A 14,480-nucleotide genomic window follows, 5' to 3' on the forward strand; every position below is an offset into this window, starting at 1 on the left:
TCAGAGACACACAACAAAATGTCTTTGCTTTCATACAGACTCAGAGACACACAACAAAATGTCTTTGCTTTCATACAGATTCAGGGACACACAAAAATGTCTTTACTTTCATACAGACTCAAACTAAGTAGAAAAGCAATGCTTATATTTCTGGAAAGCACATACAAACAGTTTCGTTTTAAGGGGTTTTATGGTCTGCTACACATGAATTTCAACTGAACATAAAGCCTGACAGTGCCCACTCCGAATGAAACCTACCCAGCCTCTATACTATCACCACAGCCCATACAGTGCCCACTCCTAATGAAACCTAACCAGCCTCTATACTATCACCACAGCCCATACAGTGCCCACTCCGAATATGGGAGATTGTTAAGCCTCCACCCTGCAAGGTTAATATATATTTTATAGTATTTATATGTATACAATGACAATGGCCTTGGCCTAATATATATTTTATAGTATTTATATGTATACAATGACAATGGCCTTGAACTTATATATATATCTTATGGTATTTATATGTATACAATGACAATGGCCTTGGCCTAATAAATTGCCTATTAATTTCGATAGCAAGTCTAAGACATGAAGAACATTTCCTTAGTTTGAAGTGTGTGACGTTATATCTTCCCAAGTTGTCTTCTAGCGAGACACAGCTAGACCTTAATCAATTCAAGGATCTTCAATTGAAACAAATGACAAAGCTTAATGGGGTTGAAGACTTAAAGTGGACAACCTTTAAACTACAATTCATTCGAGTCTTCTTCGATAGAGAGAACTTGAAATTGATTCCCCCCCCCCCACCCAACATTTCAACTAATAATTTTTCGAATGTCTTGTACATTATTTCGACTTGTATACTAAAATCTTTACTTTATTCAATGATTCCTTATGCTATTGGATTAGAAATTAGAGCTCCATTTTATCATTATTTTTTTTAGCTCTTTTAGACCGCTACAAGCAGCTGTTTAGATTTTTTTTCTATTCTTCGGGTCAGTGTTATTTATTTCATTTGCTTCTCATATTGTATAATTAGGTCAACATAATACTACAAAGATCACGGGTGTAAGATCTTCTAAAAATAATCTTGGTTTGGTCATAGCATTCTATAAATATGTACCTTTGAAAACAAATTTGTTGTTTTTGGTAAGGGATTGTGTTTGTCAATGTTTCATATAGTTGACTTGATATATGAGAAAGAGTGAATCGTTTTCAAGTGGCTTCTAACACGTACGCCTACTTGAGATGAACACACATCATTTCTCGTTGAATGCTATGTTGTTCTTTGTCTTGCCCACTCGCGGAGAAAAGAGCCATGCTTTTGTTTTTTGAATTAATTCTCTTTATCTCTATTCTCGCTCCTTTCTCTTTATAATAAACTAGACATAAACTATACATAAACTAGACATAAACTATACATAAACTATACGTAAACCAGACATAAACTATACATAAAACAAGCAAAATAGAAAAATAACGTGTACTTTAAAAAAAAAAAGCAGCCAAGAGGAAGAACTCCAAATTTACAACTATAATCTAGAATTTATTTCCTTTATTCGATATCAATAAAATAATTATCAATAATTAATTAACTACATGATTATATTTTTAAAAAATAGATACGTATTTACTAGGTACAATAAATAATAGTGTAAAGTTTCAATTTGATTTGAGAATGGGTGTGGGAGAAATAACTTGTACAATTATCTAAGGGGACAAACCCCCAAATATTTAGCCATAATGCCAACAGTATAGAACATTAGTCATGATTACTCTATTAATACATATTAGTACTTGTTTTTTTAATGTAGAAATTCATCGAATTAAGTATTTATCATATATTTATTTTATCTCCCTTCTCTTCTTCCCTTTCCTCTCTCTTTCTCTCATTCTCTTACTCCATCCAAGGCCGGCCTCTGGCCCCCAAACGCAATTTATTAAAAACATATCTGTATCTCTATGGAAGTCCACACTGTGTTTTCGACACGTTCTTTAGTGCTAACTGAAGATGATCCTAAGACTACATCTTTCTAATGGCAACAGATATGTTTCATCTTCTCTGCTTCCTGCAAATTAGATGATTCGTTGACCACTTCTTCTAAAGCTATCCGCTTTGTGATGCATCAGACTCGAAATAACAACTCAAAATTTTCACCAAAACGTCTTCTAGCCGGTACGTGACGTTTTGGCGCCGCCGTTTTGGCGACGGGACGTTTTGGCGCGAGCCGTTTTGGCGACGGGACGTTTTGGCGCGAGAAATCATTTGACGATAATTTAATTAGTACGTAGCTTTTTTTAATGAACCCTTGAATTCCAGCGACTTAGACAAATAACCATGGTGTCTATGTATACTTAACTTAAAGTATTTTGAGAAACATGGTACATGTATTATATTTTTACTTATTACTAGCAAGTGTTTGGTATGTATAGCTGGAGATACCATACAGTCATTAAATAAACCCATGTTAATGTAAACAAATAAATGCATCAATTTTTAGTCTATCATCGTTTGATTTTGTTTTTAATTTTAAAGTAATATCTTAAAAAACTTTTTTGAAAATAAAAGTGTGCCTCTTAATAAACACACATACACAAGCCAAAATGTTTATTAAAGAAAATGATGTGATAAACAAACACACATTTACATTTAGTACGTGAAAAATATGTCTTAACACAAACACTCATGCAAAACATACTTTTGAATAATTCTTTTAAAAGAAATAATACAATAAACGTACATAATGTATTTCGCGCCAAAACGTCCCGTCGCCAAAACGGATCGCGCCAAAACGACCTTCGCGCCAAAACGGCGAGGCCAAAACGGCGGCGCCAAAACGTCCTGCTTCTTCTTCTAGCACTGGTAGTCTACCAAGTAAATCTAAATTTTCGTTAATAAATCTTGAGTCATGGAAATAACTTTGAGCTAGACTAGCGGACCTAAAGCGATAGATCTTTGCAATGTGATTTGATCCAAGTTTCGCTGGTGTTATTTTTCTCTATCAAATCTTGTTGTAGTCCTATGCTAGACCAACAGTAATCGGAAGCCCTACGTGAATGTTTAGTTTTCCTGTACCTAAGGCCGGCCATGATCTATCAATTAAACTCGATCTAAGTTTACTTTTATTGAAAAATGACATTTACTAACGTAATTAAACATGTTCATCTGTTATCAGACTATCTCTTTACATGACAATTGAACTCTTTACTTGAGCGTGATGAGTTTTAACTCCTTTCTTCGGATCTAAAATCTCACAGGAATATGAAGTGAGTGATTCATGCAAATATTTTATGTACTTTAGATTGATTCACACTTTATTATCCAATGAGTAAATTTGGCGACTCAAAACTAAAATATATATTTTTTACCAAGTTACTCACATAGGCCGTTGACTCAAATAATTTTACACTTTAAAGCTTATTAACATTACTTAGTTAAATAAGGGAATGTTTTTAAATTGCCACACTTCATTAAGAGATATATCTATGTTATTTTTCTTTATGTTAACATACTACAAACCACATCTAGATGTAATTGAACTTTGATTTTGGGAAATTCTTGAGTCTGAAAAAGCTGTAACTTTCTAATTCTGAAGGTAAATTTATCATTAGAAAAGAAAAACAAAAAACGGAGTGACGCAACGTAAGAATAAAATATATTTAATAAGGTCATGTAATAGCAGATATAATATATACTAGTCGACCCGCGGCGTAGCATACGCCGCTATTTGCCAGAAGTATTCATGTAGGCAGCGTATTGTTGAGCACAGTTTATGACTGTGCTTTCGTAAGTAAGAACAACGGACAGGGCGTCGCCATAGTTATTCTAATGTTCGCAAACAAAGCTTACCGCCATCTTGCGAAGTACGAGAGCAACAGTTTCGTCTATTACATTTGTTCCAGAAATATGCGACTGATAGAATAAACTGTTATCTGGTGCAGGAATTTCGACTACATTGAAAGACATGTTGACGAATTATATGTGAAGCGGTGGCCATGGTTAGGAATCGAAGAGCAATACGAAGGGGAAAATCAAAACAAAGCTACAGAAAAAACATGCAACTATTTTAATGACACCAGATATTGATGTGTGTAAAAAAAATCTGACATAATTATAGTCAAATATAGAATGTATAAAGAGAAAGATAACTTGTTCTCCCTCCTCCCCTTTTTTTTTTTCTGAGCCGTGCTCTCTGTCGCCGCGAAAGTTACGTGGGGTAACTCTTGTCTGACTTGCAGAAATGAAAGAGTTATCTTTCCATGACTTTTGCGTGGTGTCCCGCATGGTTGGGCCACGAAAAGAATTATATATATATATATATAGATGTGGAGGGACGACCGCCACCAAACCTTATCCCACATCCGCCAATGTTTACATCAAGCACACGTATAAATGGTAGTGGCACAACATTTAAGGTATTCATAAAAGTATATCGTGGGATGTGGGGTCGAGAGGCTAAGTACGCTTGAACCTGGTTTGGCTATGAAGTATGAAGGGGGTTCGAGGTTTGAATCCCGACTCGAGCAGACTTGTGTTTACTGAGCGCTTAAAGGCAGCACGGAAAACCTTCTCCCGCTGGTCTCACAACTGAGATTGGATCATAGCGCACTGAGCATGCTATAAGCATGAAAGTAGCGCTATGTCAAAGCTATAATTTATTACTTTGAAAACAAATAAAAACGTCTTCCGCTGGTCACCACGTTAAAAACACTTTCTCAGAACCATTATTAAGTTTTACATTGCAGTCAAAGGTGTGGTAATACCAGACGTTATTTCTTTTATTTTTCATGTTATTTATTTCAAGCTCCTTACTTCATGGCTCTCCATATTCTCGTGTTATTTCAAGTTTAGCATCGTATCTGTTTCGCGTGTTGTAACTTCTCTGTTCTTTCAAGTTCATTTAGATATCTCATATCTATCATGTTATTTGAAGTTCATAATGTTATAGCTTCTCATGCTATTTCAAGGTTATCATGTTATAATTTCTCAAGTTATTTCAAGGTTATTTTTTTTTCTCATCTAATCGTTTCTTTACATGATCAATGAAAATCTTTAATTGATCTTTTTCTATGACATGTTTCAATGATAGTAGCAGTTTCTAAAATTTAACAAAACTCGACCAAATTTTAGGAACCAAAAGGTGCAGAGGAAAATCTGGAAGCATTTTGTGGCCTTTTGGAATGCTCTTGTCTAGGTCTAGGGCCAGACATTTAGTCACAGTTCTAATCAGGACTGACACGCAGAAACAGTCCTGCTATTTTATAACTAGGGGATACACTATACATTTTTTCATATGCTATTCAACCACTAAACGGGTAGCCTGAATTACATTATTTAATCAATGACTCATCACGACACAAAACAGCTGTGTGAAATGAATGCATTTCTTAATTAAAAATGTTCTTGTTTCTCATATCGTCTTCTGTAGATCAGTGAATACATTTATTTTATATTGGGAAAAAATCACATTCTTTTCAACACCTAAGTTTGTCTTATTTTACACTTCTTCTTTATGTTGTTATTTTAATGAAGAAACAGAGTTTGGTTTCACTCATTCAGTTTCATTTATCTTCTTTTCAGTTACGGTACTTATCTGGCTAAAATGGCTAAAACTTTTGTGAAACTGTTAGACAAACCGAAACTGTTAGGAAACTGTCAGCAAAACTGTTAGTAAAACTGTTAGTAAAACTGGTAGTTGTTAGTATAACTGTTACTATAACTATTTGTATACCTGTTAGTAACAAAATAAAAACATCTAAGGGGAAAAGCCCCAAATTACACTTATATCTCTTAACAATGTAGACATTATTTCCCTTATTCTATATCAAACTAAATAATTAATTACCAATAATTAACTGACTAATTGGTTAATTATTTAATTGATTCATTGTTAGTTAAGTACAATACATGTTTGTTTCAACTCCATCCGAGAATCCAACTGCTCATAAAAGATTTTGTCCAAAGACGTGTCAGGGAAAAGATTGTAAGTTGTAAGTTGACTTTAGGCACAGCAGCAACGAGGCCTCTACTTCGTATAAAATTATGAAATCTGATGGTCCTCTTGATGTTTTGGTCTCACAACGCTTATCATCAACTCAAGAGAGCTTTAACAGTTGACTAGATCTAATGAACTTTGATGTGGTAGACGTTCCCACGGCTGACTAATAACACTTCCCACTGACAGTCAATGCCATGGAAACTGTGACATTCACAAAGAAGCCCCTCCCCTTGTCACAAAAAGCATTCATGTATACTCAATAAGTGGTTAGTATTAGACTCAATTGGAAGTTTATCCAACCAATGGAAATTCTGAACGAGCTAGCAACGTTTGATTTTGTATTTTACATTTAAATAATTAGATTAGACGATAAGATTGAATGTCTGATAGTGGCCACGTCGTCACAGTGTCAGGCCGTTCCCACCCCTGCCCATCCCACTTCATACGACATTTCAGCTGGAGTGTGGTACATCCTGGACATACACAGCCAAGTGGATTCTCTTGACGACATCTAGATGTCGCTCCCATAGGGACATCCACTGCTCGCCAACCTAAACTGCTCATCAACACACTGTGACGTTCTGCCTACTCTCGGTTCTTCTTAGTGTTTCATTTGGGTTTTATAACTGAATACAATATCACTGGGATTATTTTTGGAATCACTGACTTGATGGCTAAAAGTTGGCAATATGTGCTCTTCCTTTTGAAAATCAAATAAGATAGTAATTACTATGAACAATTGATTCATTTGTGTATTTTATGTCTTAGTAGTTAAATAGAAGGCTCAATATTTCTATGTTGGATTATAAACAGTGATGTAGGATTCAATTGATTTAAAACTGTTACTAGCTATTTTTATGTGCAATCACCAAATACAATATGTATGATTAACAGATCAGGTTTAACAATGATGAAAGTAGTTCTGGTTTCATTGGCAACATTTACGCTGTGTAAGTTTTTTTCTTTCCTAGTAGATCTAGTCTAGTAATAACTTAATAACGTGAAAAAAGGCATATACAATCTAATGTATCAAACTGCTGGTAGGTCTATATACTGAGCTTTTAATGAAACAGAATCTTAGAAGCTAATTTTGATTGACATGCGTGTTGGATCTACATCTAGATATAACTGTTGCATTCAAAAGTAGGCCTATATCGCTTAGATTTTTATATTTTATCTTATGTTTTCTTGTGAAATACAGACGTTACTTCAAAAAAAAAAAAAAAAGATGATGGTACGTCCTACGCGTGTTCCTAGGTCAATCTAGTCATACATATGAACCAATGACTTAAATTCTGCCAAGTCACTGGTTTTCCTGGCTAGCTAAGGCAACACATTCCATGCTCTAATAGCACTAGGGAATAAGGAGCATTTGTATAAATTTATACCTAGCATATGAAACGAGGAATGTACCTTTATCTTTTTCTGAGTATTTTATTAGGTTTTTATTTTTGTATATGAAGATTATGGTTCAGTTATTTATGTATAATTGCTACTTTACTTTTAAGTCTTCTATCCTGAAAGCTTTCTAAATTTAGTGATTTCACTAAATGTACGACGCCATATTATACGCAAAAGATTTCATGGTAGACTACTCCTAGGATTCCTTTCAGCCCATTTTGAGAGCCAGATTTAGCCTTCATATCTAATGCTAATAAAATATGTGATAATATTGCTTTTCAACTCTCTATGTGGTAACAAGGCAAGCAGTGAACAGCGACGTAGTGACGATCTCTCAGACGACCGAGAAAAGCAAGACGAGCGGGAAAAGACTGGCTCCTCCAACGCACTGTCTGGCTTTATGTATCAGAGCCATCACTTAGGCCTACTAAGAACAAATGCTACTTGATCATTTTAACTGAAGATATTTCTACGCCTTTTTTCCCCATGATTAATCTTTACCTTTACCTATCCCTTAGTCTGTTAGACCGTTGGGGCACCAGGCAAGATTTGTCGACCGTCTTTCTCCATTTTTTTCCCATGATAAACACTTGTAATTAAATTTCATCCAAAGGCCTACAAAAAAAAATCATAATTAAATCTGTAAGGAGTCGAGAAAATATATTAAAATGTAGGCCTGTGTATAAAAATGTTTTTTAAATTTGTTGAAGATGAAATGAACTCCATCTTAAGTTCGTTTTTTTTTTTATATTTTAAACAAACCTGTTGTTTCTGTGTTATACAACGAGATTCATTGCGTAGTTGTGTCGACTTATTCAGGTCAACTTTTTGTGTTCAAAAGTTGAGAACTGATAATGTTTGGGGAAGTCTGGAAAAGAGAGTCTGGAAAAGATAGTCTGGAAAAGAGAGTCTGGAAAAGAGAGTCTGGAATGAGAGTCTGGAAAAGAGAGTCTGGTAAAGAGAGTCTGGAAAGAGAGTCTGGAAAAGTCTGGAAAAGAGAGCTACATGCCGAAATTTCTTTTAAAAAATTACTAATATTAATAATGGATTTACTATTTGCATATATATGAGTTATGCGTTTGTTTAAAAGTGTAGACCTGTTATTGCCCAATCACAATTTTTTTGTTAATTTAGAAGTTTTCAAGAGTGATTCAAAACTGAATTTAGCAAAAGAACACTCGCGCTCACATCTCCTTTGTGATGCCCGAAATACCGCCCGTGGGCCAGATCCGGCCCGCGACGTGATTACATCCGGCCCGCTGAAATGTCGGCAAAAATTATAGAAAATCCGCTGCCCCACCCCCTAAAAAAAGGGTTTTAAAATGTCTCTTTACCTACTTTAGGGCCTACAATTTTTCTCCGACAGACTGATACCATGACATTTATTTGTGGGCTAAAGAAATGGGACTCTGAATGTGGAATCTACCCAATAAAAATGAAAGGACCTTTACTTTTTTGTGGAACATAATAATAAGCCAACATATTTGAGTTGTCTATTTTTACAAAGATAAACGTTGCGGTATTGACTAAAGGATAATGAATTTCGGAAGCTTACAAATGCAGTAAAACGCTTGCCATGGGGCTCTCACCAGACCCAATAGCAGACTAACCCTGGGTAATGGGTAGAGGTAGGCTAGAACATTTTTTTAAAGGGAAGGCCGCTAGTAAAGCTCTTCTTTCTGGAAGAAATGTGGGTTGTAGACATCAACCTTGATGTTGAACCTTGATGTTGAACTTCCATGTTGAATCTTAATGTCGAACTTGAGATGTATGTTATCAAACAAATATAAATTTTTTTTTTACAACGATTGGATTTAATTTGGTTACAGCCACACCTACTGAATTTAAACAGAAAGCCTAATTTTACACTAATTACAGACAATGATTTTTTACCCCCCAATTTTTTTTTAATTTGACATCAGGGCAGCACTGTCATCATTGTGTCATACAGTTAATGAAATAGGAATGTTTGTGTCTGAAATTTAAGATACATCTTTAAGTGTTTGTTTCAATAAGGTCTCCCCCTAAAACAAACATGTCTGTTGGTAAACAGACTTAGACCAGTCATTTTCAGCTGAATCACAATCATCATATGATTCATTGGTTCGGGTCACTCATTTACTGTTCACCTACAGATTCACAGTTCGTCATGTTCATTGATATTTTTCCGATTTACCCGATTTTGCGTCATTTCCGGTTTCGGCCATTACTTCAGCAATTTAAAATCTCGTTATTTTTTACACTTTCAAATGACTTTTTCTAGTATAGAAAAGTATTTCTTTAAACTCAAATTTTTAGGAACCATATTTGATATTTACTTGATACCATCTAGGCCTACTATCCAAATCAATAGTTATCTCAATTTCGAAAAAAACCTCTTCAGGTGGTCTTTAATGAAGATCTCGTTGTGAGAATACAAAATGCTGCTCTAAATGTTATATCCATACATCGATGCACACCCAGAGGCATTGGTAACACGTAAAATGTCCATTTGATATACAGAAAGTTCTGGATGAAAGAGTGAAAATAGCTATCTATATTGAAAATAAAACTGTCCTTTGAATAAAGGACTTTTTTGGGCAAATATACCGATTTTCGTAAATTATCTAGGGAAGAATTCCTAATCGATTAGTTGAACTTAGACATGAACTTCAATGTTTTCTTAATGATAGATTTAAGCTGAGAAATTGTTTGCAAGACTGGAGACTTTGTAAACCAGCATACTTAGCAGATATATTCTCTGTTTTAAATTGCCGTTACAAGGCAAAACACAAAAAACTTCATTGTCCAAAGTGAAGTGAAATGCTGCTATTGCCACTTCATCCTTCTTATTGATCCACTTCAATGTATTTCATATAAGTTTTTGTTTATATTTTTTATGAACATTTTTTTTTCGTTTCATCCTTGTTTGTACCAAAACAAATTGATTGTTAATAAGATAAGTCCATATTCTTCTGAGCCAGTGATGCCCAAACTACGGTCCACGAGCTAGATCCGGCCCGCGATGTGGATCGGCATCCCCCCCCCCCCCCCGTTTGACAAATATTTTAATTGACAAAGAAATTCATTAGCTTGTATGTATCAGTACATTTACTAAAAGACATTCCAATGCAATTTCATGATCACAGCTGACAGAATCATTGAAGACCATCTTTAAGTACTGTTGTTGAACACCGTGAAAATAATGCGCAATACCTGAAGGCTATTGTACTGTTCGCTCATATTGAAAAAACATCATTGCCTTGGCATCGAAAGTAGTTTAAAGAAAGATGTTGATATTTTATTACTTAAGAGTATTTGTTTAGTCAATCCTGCAGACTTCTGGTTCTAACAAATATATATATATATATATATATATATAAAAACTACTAATGACTCTCTGATCGCAATTCTTTTAGGTATCTCGTCTTGTCTCGTCATCGGAGATCACAAAACAATTTCAGAAAATAAAGCTCATTTAATTATCAACTTTTTAAACTTCTTGAGTGCTGTCAATCATGATTTAGAAAAATGGCGCAGATTGGATCTTCTTTAGTATTTTAGCTAAAATTGCATTGCCCAACAGGTCACTCATCTCGTTTTGAATCTGTGTGTTGAGGTAAAGTTTCACCTAAACGAACTCTTCGCGATGACCACTAAATGAAAGGTTGTTGCTAAATTTTAAACAAACATTCACTATGCGATGAGTTACTTTCCGTCAGTAATTGTCAACTTCTTCAATGTGCTCTTTGTTTACACCATTCACCGTTCTCAGTCTTTCATGGTGTCTGTATGTTTGGCAAGCTCGTTAATGAAATTAAGTAATTAGTAAGCCTTTTTTTTTTGACGATACGGTTGGAAAACAAACAGCATTGATGCTGTGTCAGGGTATAATATAAACCCGACACCACCCGAATGACTTCCCAATGAACATACCATACGACAAAGCAGCCATTCAAGTGAAAGACACTTGTCCATGATAAATTATCGTTCTATCTTTAAACTTTTTGTAATAAACCTCCTCCACAATTCAGTCACGATAAGAAGCTAGAAAGTCAACATCTTTAACGTTTCCCTAAGTAACAAACAGAATGTATGTTTCTTTTCTTGTTTAATATCTAATCTTAAGTTTAAATCTAGATTTCTGGTAAAAGAAAAATGAAAAAAAGAAAAAGAAGATGCTTACTTAAAAAAAAAACAGAAAAAAAAAGGTAATAATATCAACGGTTTAATTAACATAGAGGGAAAAAACAAAAGAAAGAACGTCACCACCAACGCACCATCACTACATTTCAATAAACCTGATGAAAAGAGCTCTTTACTATGACTCTATGCTAAAACACGGATTAATGTTTTGAAGTTAATATAAAGTTTGATATGACGTTTAGGATATTTTAAGGAATTTTTTTTTTTTACAAAATAGCAGTGTAGGAAAGGCCACAATTGGTCATTAGTCATTGGACCAGACAATAAAAAAAAACCTTCGCGCCATGCAGTGCCGTTTTTTAGAGTTGAAAAGGCCTTAAAGCTATTTGAGATATAGGGACCCATATAAGTCTAGATATTGTAGATAAAAACTAAATATTTCTTGGAGGCCCTTAGCTAGAGCGTATAGAGGTAAATTCGGCCCTAATCCCATGTTAAAAAAAACAAAAATCAAAAGATTAACGGCATTATGAAACAAATATGACGGCATTCTTGGTGTGAGCGGCAAATAATAGTTTGTTAAACTACGCCTATGGATTGAAGGATTAAGTAGACTATTTACCAAATAGAGACAAGAAAATGACTCGGTGATAAAGCTTGCTTCAATTTTGCTCACATAAGTAGAGAACTGAAGCCGTTTTCGTTGATGTGGCGAGTGTCGGAAATTAAAATGGCCCGCTGGCCGAACTTAGTTGGGCATCACTGCTTTGAGCGATACATTTACGTAGCATTCATTGCTTTATCCTGAAAAATATAGCACACAGAAAAATTTGACATAACAAATTTGATGTAAACCAAATTAGTTTGGTGCTTCAACTTTACATTTTGGGGCCATCGCGAAGATTAGCATTTAGGTGAATAAAGTAATAAAGAAACTTTCTTTTCTTTGATATAGATTTCCAAGTATAAATGTCTATTTAAAATTATACTGATGCACATATCATAGCTATATTTGTTTTTGTCATATTCAATCTAGAGGAGAGAAGGCCAATCATCATACCCTTGAACCCGGGCCCACGAGTACCTTGCTACGCCATTGATGGCTAATCTATGGTACCGCCCTGCTCAAATTTCTTTAGTTTAGAAACGACATTAAATAGCAGACCTATATGCCCAAAACATGAGCCCCCATGTTGTGTAACCTAGTCGGCTCTAGAGTCTATTAGATCTAGATCTAAGTTTAAGTGTTTACAAATATTTGCTCTCACATTTTAGGTGTGTCACCAAGTTATTGCCAAGATGCCTGCATGTCACAGCCTTGTCAAAATAACGGAGAGTGTAAACCAATGGAGGGCACATTCGAGTGTCGATGCCCCAAAGGAATAACAGGTATGACGTTTTAAAATAATCAGAACTCCAACCGTCATCTAGATCTAAAGTCTGCATTATTCTTCTGAGGAGGATCGCAGTCTAGCAGTGGGTCTTTCACTCAAATTAAAATCTAATCTCTGTTAAAGAAGAGTGTTGCACTACATTTTTTGTTTGTTATACGTCACAGAGAGATACAATAGATCTAGGTGGACTTGAAATAAGATATAGAATTATAGAGCTATATTCTAATAAGTTATATTTATTTATGATACATCGACATTTATGAATGTTCCTATGGTGAACACTAATACTTGATGGTTTTGTTTGCTTTATAAGTTGCAGACAATCAGAAATTAAAACTATTACAATGTAAGAACAAAACTAGGCCTATATAGATCTAGACTACAGTCTATCTGCCTACTGCAAGAATTAGATCCTGCAGAGTGGCTGGAAACGATTACGGGCTGTGTTGAAACTATTTTGCAGACAACACGACTAGGCAGCCACAGGAGCGGACTGGGTGTCATCATCGGCCCGGGAATTTCTATACTATCGGGCCCATAAATTGTATATGGACATCAAATTCTAAGTACCTGTAATTCAAAATCATTGTTAAGTTTGATAATTTATCGATAGATGTACACATTCATACAGTAAACACTATATCCTTTTTTTATAAGTAATATATCGTAAGCCTTATGTTGCTTTTTAATCACTAAGTGTGTAGGCCCCTAAAAAGATGAAGCCTACTAGATCTAGTAGCACTGTCTACGGATGTCTGCTATTACATTATTTCGGAAAATGTGTTAGATTAAATTAGTAGCCTGATAGATTATGTATAACTTTAAAAAAAAAATACGTCACTGATAGGGCCCTTTTATAAGAAAATACTATAAAATCTTATCTTATATATACAGATATGACTTAAAAAAAAGATAATTTCTGAAGTCCTACCGGTCTATTTTGGTTACCGACCCACCGGGCATTTGCCCGAATGCCCATATAGCCAGTCCGCCCATGGGCAGCCACCTGATCATATATTTTTACAATTTATCTTTGATTCATATAGCCAGTCCGCCCCTGGGCAGCCATCTGATCATATATTTGTACAATTTATCTTTGATTCATATAGCCAGTCCGCCCCTGGGCAGCCATCTGATCATATATTTTTACAATTTATCTTTGATTCATATAGCCAGTCCGCCCCTGGGCAGCCATCTGATCATATATTTGTACAATTTATCTTTGATTCATATAGCCAGTCCGCCCCTGGGCAGCCATCTGATCATATATTTGTACAATTTATCTTTGATTCATATAGCCAGTCCGCCCCTGGGCAGCCATCTGATCATATATTTGTACAATTTATCTTTGATATGTTCTTCCCATGATTGTTTTTTAATGACTATTCCCTCAACTCAAGAAAGCATTACCTCCCCCCCCCCCAAAAAAAAAAACAACAAAAAACTATCACCCAGAGCCTAAGAGAGAGCAGGCGGTGCTACTGCCCCAGAGGCTACACAAGAAAAGGGGCCTCCACAAGAGATACAAACATATTCGAATTTCTACGGGTCAGAAACTTTA

General features: G+C 35.1%; 1 protein-coding gene across 1 annotated transcript in view; it reads left to right on the forward strand.

Moving 5' to 3' along the window:
- The first annotated feature begins 6,474 nt into the window (after positions 1–6,474).
- LOC106075188 (neurogenic locus Notch protein-like) overlaps positions 6,475–14,480 on the forward strand; it is a 36,540-nt gene continuing 28,534 nt past the window's right edge. The window contains exons 1-2 of the mRNA XM_056040861.1: positions 6,475–6,949; positions 12,801–12,914. Of these exons, the coding sequence (XP_055896836.1) occupies positions 6,883–6,949; positions 12,801–12,914 (181 nt within the window). The 5' untranslated portion in view covers positions 6,475–6,882. The remainder of the gene's footprint in view (positions 6,950–12,800; positions 12,915–14,480) is intronic.

This window comes from Biomphalaria glabrata, chromosome 9 (genome assembly GCF_947242115.1).
Source record: "Biomphalaria glabrata chromosome 9, xgBioGlab47.1, whole genome shotgun sequence".
In the NCBI taxonomy this organism is placed as follows: Eukaryota; Metazoa; Mollusca; class Gastropoda; family Planorbidae; genus Biomphalaria; species Biomphalaria glabrata.